At 65.3% G+C, this 27,773-nt stretch overlaps 2 protein-coding genes across 2 annotated transcripts; both read left to right on the top strand.

Annotated features, from left to right (window-relative positions):
* Positions 1-188: 188 nt before the first annotated feature.
* On the top strand, positions 189-15,658 carry LOC117646308. The gene is made up of 4 exons (XM_034387169.1): positions 189-240; positions 7,303-7,438; positions 7,772-7,976; positions 15,605-15,658. The coding sequence occupies exons 2-4, from the start codon at positions 7,365-7,367 to the stop codon at positions 15,656-15,658; spliced, it is 333 nt and encodes a 110-aa protein (XP_034243060.1). The 5' UTR covers positions 189-240; positions 7,303-7,364.
* On the top strand, positions 8,484-27,773 carry LOC117646307. Its single transcript, XM_034387168.1, has 12 exons — positions 8,484-8,593; positions 16,182-16,410; positions 16,788-16,926; positions 19,646-20,050; positions 20,214-20,527; positions 20,717-20,855; positions 22,357-22,508; positions 24,437-24,575; positions 24,647-24,858; positions 25,458-25,644; positions 25,853-26,284; positions 26,351-27,773. The coding sequence occupies exons 2-12, from the start codon at positions 16,302-16,304 to the stop codon at positions 26,919-26,921; spliced, it is 2,799 nt and encodes a 932-aa protein (XP_034243059.1). The 5' UTR covers positions 8,484-8,593; positions 16,182-16,301; the 3' UTR covers positions 26,922-27,773.

Raw genomic sequence — 27,773 nt, 5'->3', positions numbered from 1 at the left:
ATGCGGCACTGCGCCGCCGACGCCAAGTTGCCGTCGTCGTGGTGGTGAAGGTGTGCACCACGAAGAGGTCCCCGTCGGACCACATGCTACTGAGGACCATGTTGGTCGGCGTGCTGGCCGCCTACCTCCGCGTGCTGGCCGGCGTGCCGCAGGGCGCGGGGACCGCGTCGGGGACCGCCACGCGCGCCGCCAGCCTGGAGGACTCGCTGGCCCACAACGTGATCCACGGACTGACCAACGGTGAGACATGCACGATCAAGTTCGACTCTTCAGCGTGCATCCTGCCAGTGCGGGCGCCTGCCATGCCGGGGGTAGGCAGTCCCGCCGAACTGGCGTGCGCGCCGGGCGTGCTGGCTGCATGCCTTCCAGGCGGCCCCGCCCTGCCCCGCCCTGCCCCGCCCTGCCGCGCCCTGCCCCGCCCTGCCCCGCCCTGCCCCGCCCTGCCGCGCATCGTTCTGCAGCCCCGAAACCCTGGGCCGCCCAGGGCGCGCCTTTTTCTGCCGCCGTTTCCATCTCGCCGCAGTGACAGACCCAGGCAGGGCAACCCTTTTCGCTTTTCATCCTTTATTTCCCTCTTTTGGCGACGCCGCCGTGTTCCCCGGCGTCCACGGCCAAACGAGCGGCACTGTGTCGCTGCTGGGTGTGGTGTGGCGGCGCCCCGCCGCGCAGCCCCTGGAGGCCGCCGCCGCGTTAGAGGGCCTCAATGGGGGCAAAGGTGCGAAATCGCGTCGTGTGCGCGGAGCCTTGGGGAGCCTCCGGCAGGGCGGAGCCTTGCGCGGAGCCTTGCGCGGAGCCGCGCACCACTTGTGTGCCTGTGGCTGTGCTGGGGCGGAGGGCGGCAAAAAGGCGGACAAAAATGGAGTTGAAAACACGCGCACACACACGGAGAGAGCGACAAGTTTCTGTGCCGCCCCTCTGCGCTCGCCGCCCCGCGCCCCACATCCGCGCACACTTTGCACTGCGCTGGCTGCAAAGCCCGGTCCCTGCACACTGACGCCGGGACTCGTTTTCGGTCTCTCTCGCACTCATAGGGCGCCCCTAATTGCGCGAGAGAGACGGAGCGACGAAAACGACTGTCGGAATCAGTCTACTGGCTACACGCGTCGGCGCGGCCGAAATAAACAGAGAGAACCCCCCGGGGGTGTAGGGGTGGTCGAAAGAGGTGGGAAAAGTGGAGAAGGGGAAGGGGCACCTTCTCGGCCCTGTGTTGGTGACTCTCTTTGTCGAACCATAGTGTGTAGTTGCAAAGCTCATACACTCCGCGCGATCCCTCCGCTACAGGCAAGCACACACACGCACACACACACACACACGGCACACTGAACCCGTTTTAATGAGATACGCGATACACGATACTCGTACATGCTCGGTTTTATTTTTATTTTCTTATTCATGCAATTACGGTATTCCCAGTAATATAGTCCGCTCGTGAAACGGCAAGTGCCGATAAAACTAGCGAAACGAAGGACGCCTCGCGCCCCGCCGTGCCGCCGACTCATTCCGAGAGTCGTTTTTTCGTCGCTCTGTCCCTCTCGCACTCATGAGGCATCCCGTATAGGTGCGAGGGAGATGGAGCGACGAAAACGACTCTCGGAATCAGTCTACCGAGCACCGGAGCGGGTCGACGTTGGCTGCCGTGCAGAGCGTGGTGGTGGGTGGGGCACTGGGTGCGCTCCTAGACAGACAACCTGGCGACGGCCATGGCGACGGCCTCCCAGGCCCGCGCCGCTCTGTCTCCCGCACCCCGGCGGAGCGCACCGTGAGTGCGAGTGAGACAGCGACGCAGCCACAGTCCGGGATCGGTATCTATCTGCCGCATAGGTTTTGCAAATCGGCGTCCGCGGTGAGCAGCGCGGTGAGCTCACCGGGCATGACGTCATGACCACCGCGACGACGACGTCGCCCTGAGGGCCTCGGCGCCGCCAAGGATGTATTCCAATGAGAGGGGCAAAAACAAAATAATTTCCGCCAGCGGCCGGGCGGACGGGGCTGGCAGGCAGGCAGCCAGGCAGGCAGCCAGGCAGGCAGGCAGCCGAAATAATAATGTCCGCTCGGGTCGCGTCCGCCCCGTCGCCGTCGCCGTCCGCCCGGCCCGAGAAGATGGAGGGACGGAGACGAGACGCGACGTGTCAGGCCGTCGTCCGGGCCGTCCAGGCCGTCCAGGAAGCCGCCTGACCGTGGCCGGGGGGACCTTGTGGTCGGCCGCGTGCGCGGCGTGGCGCGCAGTGCGGCGTGGGAGAGGCAGAGGCAGCAACAATGAGCTGTAAGATAAGGCGGTGTGCAGCGCGGGCAGCAGAGCAGCGGACCGGAGCCTTGCTTGCCAACGCGCGAATGCCCCCCCCCCACCCCTCTTCCTCCCATATTACTTCCAAATGCAGGCAGCGTATCTCATACAGCACGGCGGAAGCGACCTGCCCCAGGCCGGACTGCCGGAGTGCGCCGAGGCTCCGCCGCTCTGCCGTTCTGCATTTGCACCCAAAGCATCCCGTTCTCACGCCCTAGTCGCTCTGTCGCTCTGTCTCTCTCGCACTCGTGGCACGTCCCGTACAGGTGCGAGAGAGGCAGAGCGACAGAGCGACTCTCGGAATGAGTCTGCAGGGCCCAGGGAGCCCCGCCAAGTCCCGCTCACAGTGCAGATGGACCGAGCCTGCCATCGTCCGGCAGCTCCTTTTCGACTCCCCCGAGAGGCTGGCTTGGCTGCTTGGCTTCAGCCTCGGAGTCGTTTTTCATACTTTTTGTTCTGCGGATATCGGAATTCTGCTCTGCGCGCTTGTTCCTTTCCGACAGCAATCTCGCCAAATACCATTCCGGAAAGGAAGACGGGCGGGGGTTGTTATGAATGTCGTTTTCTCGCTCACTCTTCCCAACATGCTCTTCAAACATTCGACGCAGCTTTTATCTTTTGCCAAACTTCAACCCCGCGCTGGACTAATTAAGCAAGGTTCCTCCGGGGATTCAAGAGCAAGGGGTGGTGGCTGGCACACTGGAAGGGAGGGGGCAGGCAAACCGCGCCAACGGCTCTGCTCCGCTCGGCTCAGCGTTTTGGGAGTCGAGGCGAGAGAGGTACTAATGTGAAGATCTCGCCTAACGGATCCGCGATTTTCTTTTTTTCTCTAAGCCGGGCGCTCTCGCCTTTGGGTACAGACACCCCTTCCCTTCCGCGCACACACACACACACACACACACACACACACACACACACACACACACACACACACACACACACACACACACACACACACACACGCAGGCGCGTGCCGCGCGGCTGACGGTTGTCGGTAGGGGTGGGGAGACTGGCCGGCTGGCCCGCGGACGCACCCGCGGACCTGCAAGCGTATCCGCCCCTGTAAGGAAGGAAATGGCAAATTGCCCAGCCCGGCCGGCCGGGTCCGCCTCCTCTAGTTCTAATGACACGAGAGCCACTGGCCACGTGTGAGTGTGTGGGAGTGGGAGGTTGTGGTTGTGTGTGTGTGTGTGTGCGTGTGTGCGTGTGTGTGTTGGGGCGTTGACCCCTGGCGTCCTAATAATGCTCTGCGCGGAGTGCGATCTCGAGATTCGCAGCGGGATTCCGTTGCCTGATTCCGAACTAACATGGCTGCAGTGTTACTGGGGTGCGAGAGAGACAGACGCACTGGGTGTCCCAGAGTGTCCCGGAGTGTCCTAGGGTGTCCCGGAGTGTCCTAGGGTGTCCTGCTCGTCCGCCCAGGACCGTCCAGGACCGTCCAGGACGGCAGGGTTATTAAGGCAATGTCAGCAGGTTCATTATGGCATTATGGCGCGCCGTGCACGCGAGGCTAGGCGGCGAGGCAGGGCCCGGCCCCGCGCGGCGTCCTCGCCGAATCCCTCGCGACTCCCGGGACGTCAAAAAAGTGTCAAGCGGCGGCGACCTCCCTCACCTCCCCCTCGTCCTCCTCCTCCTCCTCGTCCTCCTCCTGGGGCAGGTCCGAGATGGCAGCGCCGCGATAGTGGTTCCCGAGGACCGCGCCGACCGCGCCGCGCTGTCGTTGTGTCTCGTTCTCTCGTTCTGTTGGCGGACGGGCCGGACGCGAGACAAATTAAATAACAAACGACTGGAACAGGGAGATGCTTTCCCGCAGTAGCGAGCCGCGTCGCCGTGGCGTCGCCGTGGCGTGGCTGTGGCGTCGAGCACGTCGCACTTCCGGGCTTTCGGCCGCGCGCTCGCCCTGTCGCTGCACTGTCAGTTTGCGGCTCTCCGGCGCCAAACTTGCGACCGGAGTCACTTGGCGTGTCTTTGTGTGTGTGTGTGTGTGTGTGTGTGCGCGTGCGCGTGTGTGTGTGTGTGTGTGTGTGTGTGTGAGTGAGTGTGTGAGTGGGATCCGCCGGCAGAGGGCTCCTCACACCTCGCCGTGGACCGAACCAGCTGCCCCGGCGACGTGACGGGGGCTCTGTGATGAATAAGTAATCTGTGTTCAACGGGGCGTGGCGGAGCGTGGCGTGGCGGCGCGGGGGGGGGGGGGGGGGGGCAAGGGAAGACTGACCGGGGGGGGGGGGGAGCGAAGATGCCGATGCCGAACAGCGAGGGCCGGGCAAAACGCAGGCAGGATGCTGCCGACCTGCTAAACACCAGGACTGCCGGGACCAGGACCAGCTCGAGGACCAGGATGAGGATCAGGGCGGTCTCGGAGGCGCGCAGAGCGCAAGACAGCGAGGACTTGCAGACGAAAATAATGGCGTCCGTAGGAGCGGCACCACTTCGCCCTTTTGTTAAGGGACTCATCACAGCCGCAGTCATAGCATGGCATAGCATGGCACGGCACGGCACTGTCGAGTTCGTCGAGTTGGCGGCCTGGCGACAGCGCTGTCGGCCTGTGGACACTATCCCCGGGATTTACTTCTGCTTCTCTTTTTTTTTGTGAGCCTCTCTAGTAAATGACTGCGAGGCCCGAAATGAGACAATGAAAGGCAAGGCAGGCAAGGCAGGCAAGGGCGAGGAGGGGAGGCACGTCGAGGATGAAGTCGAGGACTGCAGCCGCGGAAGGACCGCGCCGCGTCTTGCTGCCACTATGCTTTGCCGTGCCCTGCCGTGGGACGCGACGCGGCACGGCGCGGCGCTGTGTGACAACTTCGGGGAATCGGGAAACCGAGCGGAACCGATGCTCGGAATAGGGAAGAGCCCTGCGACTGTTCCATCTGGCATGACGTCTGCTTGTCCGCGGTGATTAATTCCCCCCTCCCCTTTCTCCCTCCCTCGAGCAGTTTTTACAACACGCAACAACAACAAGCCGAAACAAAACGAAAATCACTCACCATTGACACTCCTTCCCCTACATCGAAAAAGGTTTTCCTCTCTATTTTTCTTATTCGCGCGTTGGCGTTGGCGCTGGCGGGGCGTCGCCGCGGCGGTCGCGGGGGTCATCGCGCCCCTGGGGCCCTCGTGGACTCCTGGCGCCTTGCCCCTGTCTGTCTCTCTCGCACCTCCACGGAGCGCGCCGTGCGGCCCCGTGAGTGCGAGAGAGACAGAGCGACGAGTCGGCCTGCACCGTCATCGGCCATCGATCAAACGGGTACTAGTCCGTCTAGGCCGCGATGACAGTGTTGTTGTCATTAGGTGGAAGGGCGGCAGGGACCCGCAGGGACCCGCAGGGGCCGCGATGAGGACTCGCCGAGGGGCAAGGGCTGGCGAGGGCCACCACCCTGGCCCTGGCCCGCCCTGCACCCCCGCCCTGCGCCCTTCCGGCCGGCGGGGAGGGTCGGCGGGGAGGGTTGACGGCCGCGGGGTGGCCTGAGGAGCGCCGCGCGTCCGTGAACCCCGCGCGCCACGACCCACGACGCGGAGGGGTCGGTGGGGTGCCCAGGACAGCGCCGCCGACGCTGCTGCCGCGCACCTCACGCTGATGGCAAACCGATGGCGCCGCCCCGGCTGCAAGCAGGCAGGCAGGCAGGCAGGCAGGCAGGCAGGCAGGCAGGCAGGCAGGCATGCCGTCAGGGTGATGATCCCCCATCACCTCCGAGCCGCGCCCCGGCCCGGTGCGTTGAGCCGCAGCAAGCTGATTTTCGAACGAGGCTTTTGGCGCAGTCTCTCTCGCACTCATGGCGCGTTGGCCAGGGGACCGAGAGGGACAGAGCGACACAAGACAGTTCGAGTCGGCGCTGATGCGCTGCGAGCGAAGCTTAGCAGTCGCGCAACCAGGAAGGGCCCTAATGTCCAAGCGCGTTGTGCCGCGTCGCGTTGCGCACACACTGTCTTCTGCTCCGGCCGGCCTCCAATGCAAACGGAATGGGGCGTCCCTCCGATTGTCCCAGGCCGGCTAATGGCCGTCGCGTTGCACCACGGGGCGGGGCGGGCGGGGCGGGGCGGGGCGGGGCGGGGCGGGGCGGGGCGGGGCGGGGCGGAAGCCACCTCTCGCTCGTCTAGCCCTTATCTGCCGGGAGAAAAGTTGCGCCCCGCGAGTGTTCCCGTGTTCCGCGTGCGGCTCGGCGGCCACAGCGCAAGCAGGGAGATCACAGTGTACAGACCAAAGGTGGCCGTCGCGGTGGACGGGACAGGAGGAACAGCTTGCAGTCGAATCAAAGCTAGCACAGCCGATGGCGAGGAAGACTAGATACGTAAATTGATTGGTCGGGCATGAATGACAAAGAAGATGCCTTGTTTCATCCTCAGACGATTCACATCCGATCTTTCGGGTCACATCGATCTTACCTCAAATGCTTCTGCTAAATTTCTCTGTAAAGCATCTTATTTTTCGGCTGTCCGGTCAAGCGCGGATCCGGGGGGGGGGGGCAAAAGGACAATTGCCCCCCCTTGACCCCTAGATAGCCGCCTGAAAGGTAGGCAAAAAGCACCAATTTGCCCCTGTAAGTAGGCAAAAAGTGCTACTTTGCCCCCCCCCCCTTGGGCCGACTCTGGATCCGCCACTGTGTCCGGTAGAAAACCTCTATCCGTACCACTTCATCATTTTTCTGTTTCTGCCGAGCGGACGGGTTCATCTGGGCCGCGGAGAGAGACGGTGCCTCTCTTCATTGTCTTCTTTCTTAATTATCTTTGACGGAAAATGGAGCGCAGAAGTCGTTCTCCCAGCCTCTAGAAGGCGCGCGAGAAAGAGAGAGAGAAGGATAACCGCTCTTGCGCGCTCTTGGCGGCCGAGAATGGTGCCGAACGATACTGTCATACGTTCCACAATGTCCACAAAGACGTTTTGGCCACCTTTGGGGCGCCACGATGATCCTTGCAAATCGCTTACAGTGTAGCCGAGGCAGCCCGAGGCAGGGCACGAAAGAGTCCGTAAGGAGTACGCAACAGGCTTCCCGCCCTTCCCTCCATTTTTGTCCGTGTGTCCGCAGGATGCTTCGAGCGCGCCGCGGTGGCAGAGCGCCTTCCCTCCGGTGACATCGTGGACGTGGTGATGGGCGTCAACCTGAAGCAGTGCGAGCACCGCTGCAGCAACACCCGACCGCCGTGCGGCGCCTTCAGCTTCGGGTCAGTATGCATTCGGCCTCCTGTTCCACTCCATGTGCGCCGGGTGCTCGGCGGCGCTCGGCGGCGCTCGGCGGCCAGCTCTCGTTGCCCCTCGAGTGAGCAGCGCGCGGCTTCCGGCGCGCGGGCCAAGTCCCCCGTGCCCCGGTACGGCGTGCGCGGAGTGTGGAGGGGGAAGGAGGGCATCCGAACGTCACGGAGCGGATCGTGAAGTAACGGAAGCACCTGCCGTGCTATTGAGCCATCGGCCACGTCCCCCCGGCGCCACGCACTCACGCAAAAAATTTTAAGAAGCGGTATTCGAACCTGCGTCTTCCCTCTCTGTCCCTCTCGCAGCGTGCACAGTGGCGGCAACACGACGTGCGAGCTGGGGCGGACGTCCTCGGCGCGCATCAACCAGGACCCCGACTTCGACCTGTACGTCCGCCGGCCCGAGTGCGACGGCGAGCCCCCGGAGGCGCCGTCGCTGCAGCGGCCCCACCGACTCAGGCCGCCGCAGCCGCCGCAGCCGGCGGCGTCCTGGGCAGACCTCCGCGCGCAGGTGAGTGTTCCCTCGCCCTCTGCGTCCCTCTGTCTCAGCCCCCGGCCCCCAAGCCCTCCAGGGAGCCCCAATCGAGACGCAGTGGTCTCACCGTCGTCCCAGCTGCCTGCTGCAGGGGCTCCGGCCCTGCCACTCCAGCGCGACGGCCTCCTGGAGGCCGGCACGCCGGCATTGACGCGAGGCTGCGCGCGGCGCTCTGTTTGTTTCGAAAGCAATCACACACAGGGTGCCGATAGGGTGGCCGTCGACAAAGGGTTTGCTCTGCGCTCCGCCCGGCTCCGCCTCACGACCCCTTCCTTGATCACAGCATGCGGGCCACGCGCCGTTCGACAACCTGGAGCCGCAGGACCCCCTGCAGAGCGCGTCGCACGGCGCCCCGCAAGGCCCCGCGCCGCCCCAACCTGGGCCGCCCCTGCCTCACGGTCCACCGCAAGAATTCCACCAGGCGCTGCCCCAAGGATTTCCCCAGGGGGAGGCAGGATTCCCGGCGGGGCGGCCCGACTTCCAGCAGGACCAGCACGGCCAGCACGGCCAGCAGGGGGCGCCGCCATTCAACCCGGAGCTGTGGGTGCTGCCGCCAGACCACAACCCGCTCACCAAGCCAGCACTCGAATTCGGTGAGTCCGCGCCCTGGGGCCCGTCGCGCCGGGCCATGGTCGGGCCATGGTCGGGCCCAGCACGACTACCTCCCCCGCCAAAGAGCGAGAGAGACAGAGAAAGCGCGCGCCGCGCCCGACGCGTCCCCTCCGCCCGGCGAGCAGGATGGGTGGCCTACCTCTCGGGCGGCTGCGAGCTCGGCGCTACACTGCTGCCTCCTCAAGCCACATCGCCTCACCCAGCTGCTCCCAGCGCGCCCAGTAGACATTCCGAGAGTCCTTTTCGTCGCTCTGTCTCCCTCGCTCTCATGGGCACCCCGTATAGGTGCGAGAGAGACAGAGAGACGAGACGTCTCGCGGAATGCGGCCACTGCCTTCGGGGTTCGAGGTCCGGAGAGTGGATAAACCCGTTGGTCCCAGCCCGAGTGCGAGGGGCCGTCGGGGCCGTCGGGGCCGCCCGCCGTCCCAGGCCATCCCCCGAACCGTTTCAAAGGGCGGCCCAGCGCCGCAACGCCGCACTCCACGCAGTGCACGCAGTGTGGTGGCCGAATAAAGCGCGCGCTGCACCGCGCGGTCACTCGAACAACAACAACACGATGGCAACAACGACAACAACAAACAGCCCCACAGACAGCCCAGGCCGAGCCAGGCCTGCACTGACAGACGCAGCCAGCCAGGCTGGGCGGCTGGGCTGGGCCAGCCTTGTCCGGGATACCTTGCCGGCCCTGCCAAAGCGGGCGCTTTGTCCCCTACTCCCGAAACAATGTTGCCGGGAATGCACAGCCCGGCCAGGCCAGGCCGAGCCAGGCGAACGGCGAGGCCCGGATTCCCGCCAATGACGAACGCGCCGCTCTTCCCCTGCCGCATGCAGTCCACGCAGTCCACCCCCACTGCCCGCCTGTCCGCCAGTCCGCGACCCCGCCAGGGCTGTTGCGGATAATGGAATGATTAAGGCCGCCCTGGTCGCGTGGCTGGGCGGCCGCGCCGCTCAGCGCCCCATCCCTTCTTTCCGCCGCACCGCCAAACCGCCACACCGCCCGCCACCCTCGCACCCTCGCGGTCGAGCTCGCGGTGCGGAGCGGAGAGGAGAGTACTCCAGTGCGGTGTCGGCCAAACCTGTCGCTCCATCCATTCTCATAAGCCCGGGGGAGAGCCGGCCCCGTGCCGGCCCGGCCACCGCGCGGAGGGGGAGGGGGAGGGTCACTGGAACGGGAGAGAAAGGGAGGGAGGGACGGAGAGAAGAGGAGCGAGCGAGAAGAGTGCAAGAGAGTGGCGCGAGAAATGGCAGAAAAACGGCGCGTAATAATGAACGAGAGGGCCTTGTCTTCTCTTAATTGATTCCGTTCTCACGCGGCCAGGGCGCCATGCCACGCGGAGAGGGAGAGAGAGAGAGAGAGAGAGAGAGAGAAAGAGACAGGGAGAGAAAAACGGAGTGAGGCGATACGGCAGGACTATTACGTGCCGGCAGCCTAAACAGTTTCATAACGTTACGACGACGGCTGCGATAAAAAAAATAATAAAAGTAAAAATACGCCAATTCGCGCTTCGGCAATAAAGCGGCGCCAAATGACGGATTGCCAATCTCCGTGGCACGGCCAGGCCCGGCCAGGCCCGGCGTGGAATGAATGGGCAGCGTAACGGTCTCGTCGACGTCGCCCTATGTCGCCCGCGAGCCTCGAACAGGACTCAGATCGACCACGTGATTGGAGCGTGGAGCCCATCGGTAATTGGTACCGTCACGTGCTGAGCGGGCTGCGCGCTCGATTCGTGTCCTGTTTGAGGACCGCCCCGCATAGCTCGAGACGTGTCCGGAAACATGTTGGCCTGTGCGGCGTTTTACGCGCTGCATCTCGTCGCCATATCGTTCCCGGCACACTGGGACGGGCAACGACTAGCTGCAGACTCTCTCTCTCTCTCTCTCTCTCTCTCTCTCTCTCTCTCTCTCTCTCTCTCTCTCTCTCTCTCTCCTCTCTTTTCTCTCTCCCTCTCTCTCTCTTCTCTCTTCTCTTCTCTCTTCTCTCTCTCTCTCTCTCTCTCTAATTTTAAAAACTAAAAAAAAAACTCTCTCTCTCTCGCATCCCTTCGGGTCGCCACGAGAGTGCGAGAGAGACCGCGACGAGAGCTGTCTCCTGCACTGCAGGGCGGCCCTTCCGCGAAATCCTTCTTTGCGCCGAGATGCGTTGATGGCGCCGTCAGCCCCGCACATCCCCGCCGGCCGAGCGAAGCAGAGCGACGCCGTAAAAGCGAACCCGCGCGCCGCCGCGCCGGACGGACGCCCTGCATGCTGCCAGCACGGCCAGCGCCGCCGTCGTCCTGGTCGTCGAGGCGAGTCGTACAGTGTGCTCCGTCCGTCAGTGCAGTTCCGCGTTTTCACGCACTCGACCATAAGGTGTGTGTGTGTTTGTGTGTCCGACTGTCTCTGTCTGTCGCTCTCTGTCGGACAGTCATCAACAGCACCACCGCGGCGCATCCAAGGCCGTCAGTGCCGGCGCTCTCGCGTCCCCAGGCGACAAATTTCCTGGCCACCACCGCCTTCTTGCCTCTTACTTTTGTACACCGCGCCACGTCGGCCACGTCGCTGCCGGAAAGACGAGGACCTCATCGTCGCGCCCCCCGAGGCCGAGGCCGAAGCCGAGGCCGCGCGCCGGCTGCCTTGGCCCTGCCTTGGCCGCGGGGCAAGAAGGGGCTTCCCTCCCTCGGCCACGTCTGACGCCGAGCAGCGCCCGGTTTCTCCGTCCCTCTCGCACCACCGCGGGACTGTGGGCCGCCCCACGAGTGCGAGAGGGAGAGAAGCAGCCGAAGCGGCGCCGTTCGGCACCACCCTGCCTGCAGGCCGTCGACGGGCTGCGTCCGGGACCGGCGGGGACCGACGGGGACCCCATCCGCCGGCACGTCGTCGTCGCGCTACCGATCCCCCGCGCACCTTGTCCAAATAACGGTGGCGTTATTTGGAAGAGAGGGAGGGAGAGAGAGGGAGGGAGCGAGGTCCCAGAGGAAGGCGTCGCGACGGCCCGGCGCGGCGGCGCGGCGGCGGTCAGGGTTGAGGCTGCGTAGGCTGCGCAGCCTGCGTGCGTCCGGCGGCCGGGCCGGGCCGGCCGGACGACGGAACTTGAGGGTCACTCTTGGCGCGGTGGCGGGGGCCTGCCTGCTTGCCGACCCGCCTGCCTACCTCCCAGGCGGCGGTGCCCAGTATCTCATTATTTCCACGAGTGGCGGCACGGCGGCACGGCGGCTCTGCGCCCTTGGGGCGTCTGGCGCGTCAAAGCGCGTGAGAATAGAATAAGACGAGGTCCCCGCCGGAGGTCCCCGTCGGCCCGGCAGCCCGGCGGTGCTGGAGTCGCGAGCTGATTGTCACCGCACTGCTCGGCGGCTCGGCGGCGCCGCGCTGCCGGACGGCTGATAATGACCTGGCCTTGGCCGGCCTTGGCGCGGTTTGATTACCTGCCGAGAAGTAACCGCGGCAACGACAGCGACGCGGCGGACGCGGCTCAGTGACAATGCCGCGAGCCCGCGAGCGATTAGCACAGTGCGCCGCCGCGCTCCGTCTCCCTCGCACTCGTGCACCGCCCCGCAAGGGCGCGAGAGAGACGGAGCGCCGTTTGGAATGAGCCCGACCAGGCCTCCGACTGAACAGGATTTGCTCCACAGTTGCGGTCCTTTTCCCCGGCCTGATCGTCCTCCTGGTTAGCGGTTAATAGTTAATGCGGCCTGCTCTTCGTTTGATTAATCCTGCTTCCCTTTTAATGCGTCCCCGGTCCGTTTCTCGGGCGACAGCTACACTGCTCACCGCCATGCGTCACTCAGGTTGGCGCGGTCCGAAACGCGGTGGTCTTCGCGGTGGCGCCGCGCCTCCGCGCCTCCGCGTCGAGGGCGTCTGTGGCGGTCTTGGTGGCGGTCCGGCCCCGCCGGAAGGGGCGAGTGGAAAATGCGAGGCAAAATGGCCCACCGCCGCTCCCTCGAGGGCCCGTCGTTCTCCGTTCTCCGAGCTTGTCCGGGTCACTGGCAGCCTCAGCCTCCTCGGCTCCATTCTACTCCTATGATGAAAAGAAGGAGGGGAAAAAAGGCGCCGATTTTCCGGAAGTCGACAGCAGCAGCAGCGTCCGCCCAGCGCGTTCGGCGACGGCGGCGGGGCCTCAGCAACTTAACGAAATTACTCAAGTTTAGGGCGCCGTCGTCGGGCGGCCGACGGGTCGGAAAAAATAAGGTCCGGAATGAGAAAATCGGCTTTCTTGGACGCCGCCACCGGTTGTTTAGTATTTAGGGTGTCGTGAAAAGAGGGTTCAAAGTGGGTGCGTGGTGGGCGTCAGGGAGGCGTGCCTTGTCACCGCGTGCTGCCGCGGCCAGCGCGTGCTGCGGTCCCCCGCCGCCCCCACCCACGGCGTCGTCCAGGCCGCCTGGCCGCCCGCCGCCACGGCCGCCGAGGATCGCCTGCTGGCGCCGGAAACGGAACGTGTCCCAGTGCCCCGCTGCAGGAGCGCCACAGGAGGGGAGGGGAGGGGGGCGGAGGGGCGGATGCAGAGTGACCAGGAGGAGGCCAACCTTGCGGGCGATGGCGTTTTGGCCGCGCGAGCCGCGCGAGGCTCGGCCGTCGGCTTGGCTTCCCTTTCTCACACCGCCTTAGTTTGCATTCGAGCTTCGGGCGGAGAGGCAGGCGAGGCAGGCCAACGCGTGAACTCACGTACCTCTGCCTTTAACGCGCGCGAGGGCAGCAACGCAGCGACGCACTGATAGCATAGCCATGGCGGCGCGTCGTCGGTGTGAGTGCAGTGCAGTGTAGTGTCCTAGCAGTGCCGCGACCGCCGACATATTGGCGCCCCATCGCGTGTGTGCGTGCGTGCGTGCGTGTGCCGAGAGGGGACTGCGCTCTCTCTTTTCATCGTGGAAATCAAAGTGGAGCCACCGCCGCGCCGCGCGACGTGTTATTGGCTCGGTGATTGAATGTGTACAAATAGGAGATATAAAGCAAACAGCGAGCACCGGCAATCAGAGAGGCACCCGCGTGTGTGTGCGTGTGAGTGTGTGCCATCCCGCGTCATCCCCAGGGGGTCGTGCCGACTGCTTCTTACTGGCGGAGGTGGTATTGGGACCTCCAGCACCATCAGCAGCACGGCGCCGCTCCTTGCAGCAGCACTTGTTGTTGTTTTTGTTGAAGTTGGTGGCGATGATCCTCGCCGCCACGGCCGCCACGGCCGCAACGCCGTCGCGAACTTGCAAAGGAATGTAGCGGAGGGTGCCTTCGCTCTTGCCACCTGGGTGCGCCTGGGAGGGAATGTGTCAGGCGGCGGCCAACTTGCACAAACTCACTCGCATCACGCACACACACACGCACACACACACACACACACCACACACACACACACACGCACACACACACACACACACACACGCACACACACGCACACACACGCACACACACACACACACACGCGCATACACACTCACACACCGGGGCGCACACTCACGCACACGGAGACGCAGTGCGTTGCAATGCGAGAACCGTCACGCGGGCTCGGGTTCGAATACCGGCACCGCCATTCTCCGTGGGCCCGATGCGCTTTTGTGGGCTGGATGGCCTGGACGGCCTGGACGGCAGCGCGGTCGGATTGTGCAACAAAACGACGTGGCTGTCATCCAGCCCGTCCAGCAGACCGTCCAGCAGACCGGAGGGCCGGACTCGGATCATCCGTTGCGATGCACGGACACAGCGTGGGAACACGCACACACACACCCACCCACACACGTGGGCCGGGTGCCACTTGGATGTCACATGGTGTGCTGGCGTGGAGGGGAGGGGAGGGTCGTGACAGGGCGGTGGCGCCGGTGGACGCGGTGTTAGGAAACGCGCCCCTGGTTCGGCCGTGAGCTTATTGTGTGGCAAGCATCAAAGGATCAAGGATCACCAGGTCAGCATTCAACTCCAGCCAAAGGCCTGCGAGGCGACTGGCTGCAAGGGTTCGGCGCGCGGCCCTGCTGCGACTGCGGTGCCGTGCCGCGGGGCGCGGGGCCAGCCACCCGAGTCCGAACGGCGGTCTTTGTCGCCTTGTCTTTGTCGCACTCGCGGGTCGGCCGGTCGGAGCCGTTCGGCCGGCCGGGCAGGGCTACGTCTCGTACCACTGCTTTGCAAACAATGTTTCGTCCCGCAATTAAAATGGTCCCAGTGTTGCGTCCGCGGCGCGGCGGCGGCGCGGCGGCGGCGCGTCCTGCTGCAGGCCATGTAGCGCCTCATTACGTGCGCCCGGTCGGCCGCGACGACGGCGACGTCCACGACGGCGACGTCCGCGACGTCCGCGATGACGCCGCCAGGACGGCGGTCCTCTTCTCCTGCTGCGCGGCCCGCGTCGGCCCGCGTTCCGTTTCCTGGCCCAGTGTGCCCCGCTGGCCCGCTGCCGACGCGAGGCGCGCGGCCCCGCCATGGCCTTCCCACGCCCCCGCCGCCGGCCGCCGAGCCGCCGACGGCGCACTCCGAAGAGAAGCCCGGCGCGGCCGCCGTCGAGGTGCATCGCGCACCGCGGCGCACCGCGCACCGTGACGTAACCATCTCTTGGTTTCGGCGCGCGGCCTGCTCCCTCTCTCTCGCACGGCCGGGGCACGCCTCGAAGGTGCGAGAGGTGTGCTCGCGAGAGACTCCCCCGCCGACGGCTGACGCTGCGCTGACGGCATGCTGACGCGCTGAGGGCGGCGGGGCGTGGTCGCCGCCCACCGGTATCAGTTCGTTAGCGGGAACACCGGCACGGCAGACTGATTCAGGGGGCCGTTTTCGTCCCACTGTCTCTCTCGCACTTATGGGGCGCCCCGTATTGGTGCGAAAGAGACAGAGCGACGAAAACGACTCTCAGCCTGCTGGGATCGATGCTCCCACCCCTCTTTCCTCCGCCTTGGCATTATTGTCCAGCGCCAATGATTTGGCGGGGCGCGGCGGTAAGAAAACTAAGTTGTTAGCGTCGGCCCCCGCGCCGCTCCCACGCCGAGGCCCCCGATGAGCCATTCGCTGTTCCAGCAGCACTACTTCCGGTCTGGCAGTGTGCCCTCCAGGCGAGCCTCCAGGAGGCGGTGGAGACGTCGCCGCCTCCAGGGAGTGACGCGTGAGCTGACTTCGTCGCCGTCCCCTGGCGGCCGGCAGCCTGCGCCGCTCCGTCTCTCTCGCACCGCTACGAAGCGCCGCTACGAAGCGCCCCATGAGTGCGAGAGAGACGGAGCTGCTGGGCGTCCAATCAGCGACGACGGCGCCATATCGGCGACCCGGCAGACTCCCCGTACCGCCAATCGCCCGCCCCGGCATGGCCGGGCACGGCCGGGCATGGCCCCGGGCTGCGCTGTGTTTGTGTTTCAAAGTCCCACCGCGGTGTTACGTAGAATGTGGACGAACGGCCGTGTCGATGGCGCTTAAATGTGGCTCTCGTGGACTCGGACCTGGACTCCCCCGCCCCGCGTGGCTCCGGGGACGGCCCCGAAGGCCCGAAGGCCGCCCGCCGGGCTGCCCACCTTCTTCGACACGTCCGAGTCCATTTCGCAACTCAACGCGTTCTGTTGACTCTGACAGACAACTGAGTCTCCCTCTCCCCCTTTTTCCTCTTTCCAACCGTGTCTCCAATTCCTGTCGCCCCGACAGGACACGGCAGGACGCGGCAGGACACGGCAAGACGCCATGCGACGCTGCCCCGCGACCTGATCTGACGGAAGGACGGGACAAATAGAAAGACACTGCGAGACTGCGCGGCAGGAGAGAGACATGCGGGGACAGGCGCTGCTGCTGCTGCTGCCGCTGCTGGCCGAGGCGCACATCCACGGCCACCCGCCGCTGGACGACGAGCCCCTCATCATCGTGGAGGACGCCGACGGTGAGAACCCGCGCGCCGCCCGGCATGGCGACGCCATTCGTCCTCGTCTTCTGGTTTTTCAATCTTCTCGGTTCGGCGCGCTGGGCGCGCTGGGCGCCTCGAGTTTCGAGTTTCCAGTGTCGAGTGTGATTCACGGTCGCCCAATTTCTCATCTTCGAGTGCAAGCGGACACGGGCCGCCCGCCCGGGCCGTACCGCCACCCTGCTTTGCAAACAATGGCCGCCGGCAGTCTGATTCCGGAGCGGCGCGCCGTCGCCCCGTCTCCCTCGCACAGTGTCCCCCACGGAGCGGCCCGCGAGTGCGAGGCAGACGGAGCGACCGGCCCGCAGTGCCGCAGTGCAGTCTGCCGCCTCGTTGCAACGCCTTTTCTTTTGCAGTGTGCTTCCGGCGGGTGCTGGCCGGCGGCCGCCTCCACGAGCAGCTCATCCGGCGCTCCCTGCCGGCCGACCACGTGGACCGCTGCCAGCACGCGTGCAAGGTCGAGGACCACTTCACCTGCGAGGGGTTCAACTACCGGTAAGGCATCCCGCTACGACCGGTGGACGCGCCCAAAACTCTAGACGCATTTTGAGCTCCAGCGTCGCTAAAAAGGACTCAAACCGGATATCTGACCCCACCGATGGATTCCTCTTTCGAAGAGGAATTCATTGGTGGGGGTCACACGTTCCATTCGAATCCCATTTAGCGACTCTGGCTGGAGCTGAAACCCCGTCCGGGATTTTGACCGCCTCCACCGGTCTTCGCGCCCACCTTGCGGTCCCGCCCCCGCACGCCGCGCTCTGTCTCTCTCGCACCCCTACGCGTGAGCCCCATGCGAGCGAGAGAGACAGAGCACCGCTCGGGACGGAGCTATGCCGTCAAGATCCTCTTCCTTCCTCGCGCCGGGGTTTCGGAGCCACAAATATTGGGCAAGCTGCTCTGGCATAACATGAGCGCGGAGCGGCCGGGACGACTTCCGGGAAACGGCCAATGAGAGCAACGCAACGAGATGGGCCACGGATTATACACGACGGGGAGATTAGTAGCTCAACCCGGACAACGGCCGGCCATTGAATAAATTCATCCGATTGTCTGCCGAATTCACCGTCCATTCATTCAATTACAGCCATTAGAATCCAATGGATTCATATTCATGTCATCCATTCACCCGAATTTCATTGAATCTGATCCGCTGTTCAGTCATCCCCCAATTCGTCCGTTGGCCCCAGCCCCCTGCAGCCCCCGGCCACTCTAAGCATTCATTTTCATTCATGGCCACGTGGTTTTTCCTTTGGACTCTTTCTTTCTTTCTCTCTCTCTCTCTCTCTCTCTCTCTCTCTCTCTCTCTCTCTCTCTCTCTCTCTCTCTCTCTCTCTCTCTCTCTCTCTCTCTCTCTCTCTCGGGCTTTCGCCTTCGTGGACGCGCTGAATAGGGTGAGCGGCCACTGCGAAGGGCTTTCGACCTGCGGGCCTACGCCGGCCTACGCCGCCGGCCCTCGCCCTGAAAAGACTAAAAACCTCTCTGCTCAAGTCTCGGCCGGGCCATGCCGGGCCTTCCCCTCCCCCTTTTACACCTGAGTTTCGCTCTCCTTTATTCCTGACATCACGAAGTGGTGCGAAACGTGGGTGGACGCCTGGACGGCTGGAGTGTCGCCTATTGTGGTGCCGAGAGAGAAAGTGACCGGGGCGTGGCGGGGCGAGGCGGGGTGGGGCGGGGTGGGCGCGAGGCTGGAAATGAATCGGATCGCCGCGCGCTCCGCGCTCCGCTCCACACATGGCAGGGCAGCCCACACGCGCGCAGCCATCCGCAGAGATATGCGCGCCGCGCCTTTTGCTCATTTTCTGACTCTCAAAAAGGGGCGTCCAGGCAAGCCAGCCGAGCGATTCAGAAGAGTCGTCTCGTCGCTCTGTCTCTGTCGCACTCGAGGGGCTCCCCGTACGGGTGCGAGAGGGACAGAGCATGTGGCTATCGGCAGGCAGGCAGTCTTTGGCCTTCGCTTCCCTCCCCGCCTTTATTTCCTTCCCTCCGAACTTTGAGGCGCGGCATCTCCCTCCCTCTGGCCGCCGCGCCGCCGCCGCGGGCGCCGACAGTGCCGAGGAGAGGTGGGGTGCGTCGCTGGTCGTCCAGCTGCCTCTTTCCGAACGGCGTGGTTCGTCGCTCTGTCTCTGTCGCACCTCTGCGCACCTCTGCGCAACGGCCCACGGGTGCGAGAGGGACGGAGCGACGAAAGCAACCGCTCGGAAAGAGCCCTCAGGGCGTGTTATGTCGGTCGGGCGACTCGCTGCGTAGTATGTCCGTGTGTGCGCCACGCCACGCCACGCCACGGCACGCCACGGCCACGCCACCGCGTCGCCACACCGATGGGCTATTTAGTTCGCCTCGCGCCTGACGGGAGCGAAGGCGCGAAGGCGCGGGCGAGAGCGCCTTGGGGAGTGGTGGGGGGATGCGTTCGGTGCCTTCGGCTGGGCCAGTTCGGGTCTCGGGTCCAGCCGAAGGCAGTCGAAGCCCGAACCGATCCCCCCACCACTCCCCAAGGCGCTCTCGCCCGCGCCTTCGCGCCTTCGCTCCCGTCAGGCGCGAGGCGAACTAAATAGCCCACGAGACGGTCAAGACGACGTGGCGGCCTGGCCGCGGCCTGGCCGGGGCCTGGCGGGGTGGACAGGCCTACCCCCGTGTCGCTTCGCCGGCGTCGCCTCGCCATGACCTCATGGACGAAAACACGCCCTGGCAGCGCGTGACTGGCGCGTGGAGGGGAGGGGGTGGGGTGGCGGTCCACGTGGCGCCCGAGGCTCTTTTATTTGGCGACCGGGGCGCGGCCGCGTGCGGGTCGGGTCCAGAGGACGGGCATGCTAAATGAAACGCTGTGCGGACGCGCGTGGGGCGTGGGCTCTAGTAGACTCAATCGGAACAGCACTTGGTGCTTCATCGTTCTGTCTCTCTCTGTCATGCCGGTAGAGAGAAAGAGCACGGTTCGGAATCAGCCTGCAGTCTGGACAGCCCGTCCGGACGGGTTCGAGGAGTTTACATCTCGTCAACAGATTCGGACAATGGGTCCTGATTTGAATGCCTGATTCCAGTTTTTGCTGCTCTGTTGAGCGCGCGGCTCTGCCATCTCTCTCTTTCTTTCCCTCCTCTCGTCCGTCCGGATAGAGGATGCCCACCTGTCTGCCGGCGTCACGTTCCGGACTCGGAGGACTCTGCGGACCCGGAGTCCGGCTTGCCGGACGACTGACCCATCGGTTCGGCCTTGTTGCAGCCCCAACGTGGGCAGCTGCGAGCTGACGGCGGTGCCGCTGTCACTGCTGGAGGCCAGCAGGGACTCGCGCGCGGACCGCGACTACGACTACTACGCCCGCGACCGCAACGCCCAGCCGCCGCACTGCCCCGCCGACGGCCTCAGCGGCCCCGGGCCCATGTGGGGCCCCGGCTGGGGCGCCACGGGCACGGCCTGGGCGTCCTCGGGGACGCCGTCGGCGCCCTCCGCCTGGAGCGGCGGCAACAATCTGGGCTCTGGGTACGCCCCCGGGTACGCCTCGGGGTACGCCTCGTCGGGGTACGCCCCCGGGTACGGGGGCGCGGCGGGCGCGGCGGGCCAGCATAGCGAGGTGGGCTTCTACGGCGCCACGGCCTCCGGGAGTGGCGCTTCGGGCACGACGAACAGGTGAGTGAGGGCCTTGACTGCAGCAGCAACCTGACGAAGCTCTCTCTGTCTCTGTCGCTCCCATGCGGTGCTTCGCAGGGGTGCGAGGACTAAAGTGATGCAACCACCCTTCTGAGTCAGCATCCAGGCCGGGCGTCCACAATCCACTGACCTCTGGTTTCAGGAACGACTACGGCTACCACAGTAACGAGGTGGACTACCACGGCCACGGCATCGCCAAGCCCGGCAAGCACATGTACGACGGCTACGGGCTGCTCGGCGGCGCGCAGGGCGCCGGACAGAGCCCCGCCTGGGGCTACGGAGGTGGCTACGCGGGTGGGTACGCCGGTGGCTACGCCGGTGGCTACGCGGGCGGCTACGGCGGTGGTTACGGTTACGACCTGCCGCCCAGCTACATCACGCCGCCCCCGCCCCCGGCCCCGCTGCCGCCCCCAGCGGGTGCACCGCCGCCCGTCGGACACCCACCTGTTGGCGACGGTAAGTTAGGGGACAAGAAAACTTCGCCTACAAGATTACCAGTGGAGGTCTCTCTCTCTCACTCATGAGGCGAGTGCACGAGAGAGACAGGCTGACGAGAGCATTCTTTCGCCGCACTGCCGCCTTTGTGCGACAAGGCCGTGGTGTCCGCCCTCTGACTGACGGCCTCCTTGTCCACGCTGTCCGCAGGCTGCTTCGTCCGCGCGCACGGCGGCTTCCGCATGTCGGAGCGCGTGGTGCGCACCACGCTGGCCGCCACCTCGCTGCCACACTGCGAGCGGATGTGCACCGACTCCAGCCAGGTCCGCTGCAACGCCTTCACGTTCCGGTGAGTGCGTCCAAACCGCGACCAAGCCGCGGCATCGCGACGACCGCGACGGTGTCCAAGGCCCCCGTGGCCGTGGCGATGCAGGCCCGCCGCACAGCGCCGCGCCCGGGACTGCCTACCCTCCATTACCATTACCATTAAGGGCTAGACCACAAATGATCGTATGCCATTTCGGGCCCGACACATGCCCGCCTGCACTGCAAAACGAGACATGGCCGTCCTTACTAAGGTGACACTTTATCCTCCGGTGCCCCCCTCCAGGCGCGAACCCGCAATTTGACTTCGCGGGTGGTGCTGCGGCTTCGCGCCTGGAGGGGGGGGGGCACCGGAACCGGTTGTGCTCGCAGAGGCTGTTCCGGGGTGTGGGCCTGCATAACCCCCTCGGGGGGGATGTAGACCTAGCAGCCTCATTCCGAAGATTTCTGTCTCTCTCGGGCTCGTGGGACGCCCCGCAAGGCCCGAAAGGGACGAGGTGGCGGAGGTGGCGCGGCCTACCTCGGCCGCCGGCCTTGCCGCGGGCTCCCCGACGACTTGAAAGCGACAGTGCGAGATTCGGCGCCAACAATATCCCCCGGGACGGCATCGGCAGCCCGCTTCAGTCGCCTCGTCGCGCTGACTCTGCCTCTGTCGCTCTCACGGGGCGGCTCGCGAGAGAGACAGCGTGACGAGGCGACGCGGCGGAATGGCCGGGCTGTCACGGCCGCCTGACAGACGAGGGGTCGAATCCCCGCGGATGACGGAATGGGCCGGGCTGGGCCTTCCCGGGCCTTCCCGCATGGCGCCATGGCCGTCCCTGCTTTAGCCCGCCTCGGGCCGCCCCGCCGCCCCGCCGCCCTCGACTCGGCATGGCGGTTTAAGTCCTAGGCAGGACGCGGAGACAACATGGCCGCCATGTGGGCCATGGGGGTTCCGCGAAGGGCCAAAGGGATGTTCTATCCCGCCGCCAAGGCGTGCCGTGCCATGCCATGCCGTGCCATGCCGTGCCATGCCGTGCCATGCATGGCCGCGGGCAAAGACAAAGGTTATCACAACCGTCATGTACACGGCGGCGCGGCAGCACAGCGGCGTGGCGCACGCCGCAAAGGCGGCAAAGGCAGAGCGCCATTTCTGGAAACTGCCGGCGGAGCGGGGCGGAGCTGCGCCCGGCCGAGCTGATACTGTCCCTGAAGCCTGAAGCCGCCCGAAGCCAGCCGACGGCAAGTTGTCACGAACAGGAGCTGTCGGGGCTCCTCCAACACCAGGCGTGCGAGGGCTGCGGTCGGATTTCTCTGTTATCGTGCCGCAAAGTGCCGCCGTCGAAACAACAGGGAGGATCTGAGACTTACTTTTTGTGGCTGGATTTTTACCAGGTTTAATGCCGCTATAAAAAGACAAATGCTGGAGCCTTGACCAGCACCGCCCCTCTCAGGGTGACATCTCAGGGTGCCCCTTCCCTCCCCGATGTCTCGATCGATGTCTCGATCGATGTCTCGATACCGACCCGCTGCCATTTGGTTTCCAGGTACAACTCGTGGCCGTACAACTGCGACCTGTCGGAGCTGCCGCTGTCCGAGGTGAACGCGTACGCCGAGCTGGTGCCCGACCGCAACGCGGACGTGTTCGGGCGCGCGCCCCGGTGCGCGCCTCCGCCGACCGACTGGGACCACGACGCAGGTAAGGCTGGGCTGGCTGGGCCACCGCAAGCACCGCAAGCACCGCAAGCACCGCAAGCACCGCAAGGCGCCGAGATGACTATTGCCAATTACGGGCTGCGCGGCCAAGTAAGATTAAGGCGCCCCGCCCCGCCGCGCCCCACCCCGACCTACCGCGATCGAGATTTACGGCGGGCAACATGGGCCGTGGCGCAGTTAGGGCCTTCATTTGGAGGCGCGGGTGCGCGGCGGCCGCGCCCACCGCCCCCATCCCCCTCCCCCTGCCTCCCCGCCAGTGTTGGCAGTTTCGGCCAGCCGAACACCCGTCGCGCCGCGGGCCACGGCGTAGGGCGGAGGCCCTGTTGCGTAGTAGTGGACCTGCCGCGAGGCCCGACCCTGTCCCTGGCCCTGTTCCTGCCGGCCCGGCGGACCTTCACTGGCTCGAAAACAACCCTCCAGCAAGCTGCAAGAAGCTTCCAGCGACCTTCCCGCCCGAGGCCAGGCCGCGTCCGATTAGAGGCCCCGCACGGGGCTCCTTGGGGCCTCGGCGGCCTCGCCGGGGAATGCCACGGCCACGCCACGCGCGGGACAAAGGTATCTTTCATCGCAGCAAATTGGGCCGAAAACGCGTCGGAACAAGCATTCATCGAGCTCGCCTCGGAAGGGCTTCAATTACAATGGCTTCCACTGCCACTCTCCCCCGGCGGCGCACGCGCGGAGCAAAGGGGAGGAGGGGAGGAGGGGAGGGGGCTGCGATCCATTATACGGGACGAACGTGCCCCGGCTGGCCATTCCGCCACGAAACTGGCTGACAGGTCTCCGAAAATTACAATTGCCTTTTTTTCGCCGTCCGACCGGACCGTCGTCTTCGTCGTCGCCGTCGTGCTGGTGTGTCGCGGGGGACGCGACCAAGGGCGCCGTCAAGGGCGCAGCAGGGTGGCTGCGGCTGTCGCCAGGCGCCCGAGAAGTCGGAGCTCAGTCAGATCTTCTTACCGCCGCCGCGCCGCGCCGCGCCGCGCCCCGCCCCACACCCCAGCGCCGTGTTCCGATTCGTCTGAATTAAATCACTGTTTACCAGTGCGGTTCCTCCCCCCGCCGCGGAGTGGCCGTGAAGCGTCGTGAAGCGGAGCGAGACAATCTTTGAATGTGGCTGTTTGGAGGACAAGGACGCCGAGGACGCCCACACCGCGCGCCGCGCGCTGCCGAACGTGGGCGTTGTTTTGTTTGCCGGCGATGCGGCGCTTTCTCCTTCGGCCTACCCTCACTCACACTCCCTCTCCCTCTCTCCGTCTCGCGCGCGCCACCCCGACGCGACGACACCTTGCAGGAAGAAGTCTGGCATGCGCTGATGCCGAGCGAGATGTCTCTCTCTCTCTCCCTCTCTCTCTCTCTCTCCCTCTCTCTCTCTCTCTCTCTCTCTCTCTCTCTCTCTCTCTCTCTCTCTCTCTCTCTCTCTCTCTCTATCGCACCCGCGGGGCGTGCCGCGTGGGTGCGAGAGAGAGAGAGAGAAACAGAGAGGTAGTGCCACTGGGAAGCAGCCGGCAGCTTTCCGCCGCGCAGCACGCGCCGAAGAAATAATGACGTTCGAGCCTCGCCACGCTGCCGGCGCTGCCAGGCGGGCTGCTCGCATTCCAGCAAAGGTGACTCGCGCTCTCCGTCTCCGTCCTCTCCGTCTATCGGGGACGCGGGACGCGCGGCGCCGCGTTCGAGTTCATTCTTTGAAGCCCTGCCGGCGCTGCTGTCCTTGCCCCAATTTCTTACTTTGCGCTTCGCGTCGCGAGCGTCGCGAGTTGCGGATCGACAATGAGGCGAGCGTGGCGCTCGGCGCGACAACAGGCAGCCAATTCGTTTGTCATGCAAAGTTGGAGGCGCTGAAGGCAGCACTGCAGTCGCCTTGGAATTACCGTCCTGACGCCGTCCTGACGCGGGGCCGTCTCTCTTCTTTTCCAGAATGCTTCGAGCGCGTGCGCTCCGGCCAGCGCCTCGCCCCCAACGCCGTCAAGGACCTGCTGCACGCGCACGGCCTCGGAGCGTGCCAGACGGCGTGCCTGTCCGCCAGCGCCTATGTGTGCAGAGCCTTCACGTTCAGGTCCGTGATCGAGTGCAGCGAGTGCAGTGTAGTGTCGCTCCGTGCAGCGTGAAGTTGACGCTCGTTTGCAGGTTCGGCCCCGCCGGCCCGGACGGCCCCCCGGAGAACTGCATGCTGTCGGACTGGCCGTCCGACGAGATCCTGCCCTGGAAGGACACGGCGCCAGAGCCCGGCACCGAGATGTACCAGCGCTCCAGCTTCGGCCGCGGCTGCGAGCTGTGGCGGCGGGCGTGGCCGGGCAACGGCGCGGGCGGCGACGGCAGGCCCACCGTCAGGGACCAATGTGAGTGGCGTGGCTCTGTCTCTCTCGCACTCATGGGGCGCCCCGTCAGGGTGCGAGGGGGACAGATCGACGAAAACGCGTCTCGGCATCGGCCTGCCGGACTCGCTGAAAACGAAGAAGCTGTTGCAGACTGCTACGTGGGCTACGGCGGCCCCGCGCGCCTGCTGCCCCCCGCCGTACTGCGGCCGCTGCGCGTGCCCACCGAGCTGGACTGCAAGGCGGAGTGCACGCGGATGTGGGAGGCGGGCCGCGGCCGGCCGGGCGACGCGTCGTGCAGCGCGCTCAGCTTCCGCTCCGAGGACGCCGACGGGCCCAACTGCCTGCTCAGCGAGCTGGCCATGCGCGACCTGCGCCCGGGGCTGGAGCTGCTGCGCGACCCGGCACACTGGCTGTTCGTCTGGAACGACGACGACCCGCGCTGCTTCCGGGGGCACCACGCCGTCGGCCGCCACCGCCAGCCCGGGCCGCCGGGCCGCGACGACGGTGCGAACTGCCAAACAAACTGGTTTTTATTGCTCTGGAAAACAAGAAGCCGAGTCATAGACGAAGCACCGCGTTTTAGTCTCTCCCCAGTGCAGTGACGGGTATGAATGTTGCAGACCTGTGGGGCCGCGAGGAGCAGGCGGGCGTGTGGCGCCGCTTCTCCGTGTCGGGGCAGGCGTGCCGCAGCCTCTGCGCGCCGCACCCCGTGGGCTTCTGGTCCTGCGCCCTGGAGACGGGCGGCTGGGACTACTGCTGCCGGCCGGGCCACTCGTGCGGCTACTCCGAGGGCTACGACTACCCCTGGTGAGTCGCTCTGCCCTTGTCGCACGCCTGGGGCGGTCCGCGTTGGTGGGAGAGAGGCAGAGCGAGAACGCAGGCAGGAGAAAGGCCCGCTCCGCTCGGGCTCGGCGTGTTTGACTTGGCTTGTTTGCCGACGCCACGGCGCGCCGCCCGATACAGTGCAGACTCGGCCACTCTTTAACTTGTCCTAAACTTGGCCGACACTTTGCAGGTGCTACGTCGGCTCCGCGGCGCTGGACCAGTGGCGGCCGTGCTCGGAGCGCTACAAACCGTACCCGGGCGCGGAGCAGGACGCCCGCTACTGGCCCGTGTCCTACCTGCACCCCGCGGGGCCCCCCAACGGCACCAACGCCGCCACCGGCTACGCCCCAGGGTCCCCCTCGCCGCCGAGGGGCGGTGCCGGTGGCAACGTCGGCAACGGGAGCGGTGGGTACGCGCCCCCGCCCTCGCCCACCACCACCACCACGCAGCGGCCCAAGGACCTGCAGTACCCCGCCGTGCCGCGCCACCGGCCGGGCTTCACGCCCGCCGACGACGGCGACGACTCCCGGCGGTGGATGCCGTCGGTGCCCAACCTCCCCTCCAGGACCTCCAAGTTCATCCTGGACCACCCCGAGTACTACAACTACGTGCGGCTCAACGGGTCGGTACTTGGCGATACTGGTTTGCCACTCACACGGCGGCAACGACCTGAAACCTTGCTTTCCAGGCCGAGCGGCAACGGCACAGGGCGACACCCGCCGGCCTCGGGGGTGGGCAAGGACTGCACGACGTCCGCCTCCGCCTCCACGTCGCCGCCCAGCACCACCACGCCCGCGTCCAACAACAGCCACGACGTGGTGCTCATCGGCGGCGACCAGAGCAACAAGGACGCCGTCGACGACGACGACGACTTCCTCAGCGCCGCGGCGGCCATCGTGCGCACCAACACGCCGGCCTCGCCCACCAGCAAGAGCGCCAGGATCGCCCTGGAGGCGACCACAGCCCTCACCCGGCCGCAGGACGACGACGAGGACATCGAGCTGGAAGTGGTGGACGCCGTGGACAGCGCGGGCACCATGGCGTCGCGCAACGGCACGCTGACCGTCAAGGCGCGCAGCGGGCACGCGGACGACGAGGAGGACGCCGAGGAGAGCGGACGCCTGGAGCGGGTCGCGCTGGTGGAGCGCGTGGACCCCAAGCTGGGGCTCAGCCTGGGGCAGGCGCCAATGCACGCCGCGGCGCCGAGGAAGGCCAAGATCACCGTGTTCAGGAGGGCGCGGAACGACGCCAAGGGCTAGGACGGAACCCTCGCGACACACAATCCGTCATTGCAGGATTTTCTCCTTTCTGGCCCGACGGAAACAAAACCAACAAGAACAACAGCTTCGAATACATAAATGATCAGTTCCTCGCCATTTCAGCGCGTGCGCGAAGAGAAGCCTGGTCGGCTCGTGAATTCCGGGAAATCCATTAATGCGCGGACTCTTGGCGTCCTCCAAGGCGTTCGTTAAGGCCTCGGCCTGCGCGAATCCGGTGGCCGCCCTCCGCCCCACCTACCTGCACCGTGTTCCCGTCGGTCGCCGCGCGCCCGGAGGAGCGCGGCCCGAGGACGCCGGGCAAGCCAGGCAAGCCGGGCGCGGCGCTGACTAAAGTTTGGCCTTTGAAACAACTACACCCTCAGCAGGCCTAGGCCCCCTCATCCAGTTGTTGGCCCGGTACCAACAGAGGCACGTGAGAACAAGGAGTACAAAGTGTCGCAGACCTGACGCGCGTGTATGTGTGAGTGCGCGCGCGCATGTGTGCGAGTGTGTGAGTGCATGCGAGTGTGACAGTGTTTTGTTGATTCCCCGGTGTGCTGCGCCGACACTTCCCTGTGATTATTATAATAACTTTACCTAGTTTATATTTTTTACGCAAAGTGGAGGAGGTATGGGACAGAGCGGGATGGAAAAAGATATTTTTTTATTGCGTTGTTTTGTAGAACCTGCGTCCTGTTTGCCACGATACGTACTAACCCCCAACGTGCAAAAACAATGACCTCCCTCTCTCCTCGTGATATTAATTAGAACACACCTGTAACATACCGATATCGATCCCGTGTGTAAACCGCACCCATAGATGATTAAGTTCAATGTATTCTCCTATTAAAA

Source organism: Thrips palmi, unplaced genomic scaffold (assembly GCF_012932325.1).
Source record: "Thrips palmi isolate BJ-2018 unplaced genomic scaffold, TpBJ-2018v1 HiC_scaffold_19, whole genome shotgun sequence".
NCBI lineage: Eukaryota > Metazoa > Arthropoda > Insecta > Thysanoptera > Thripidae > Thrips > Thrips palmi.
This window is presented reverse-complemented; position numbering and strand designations above follow the sequence as displayed.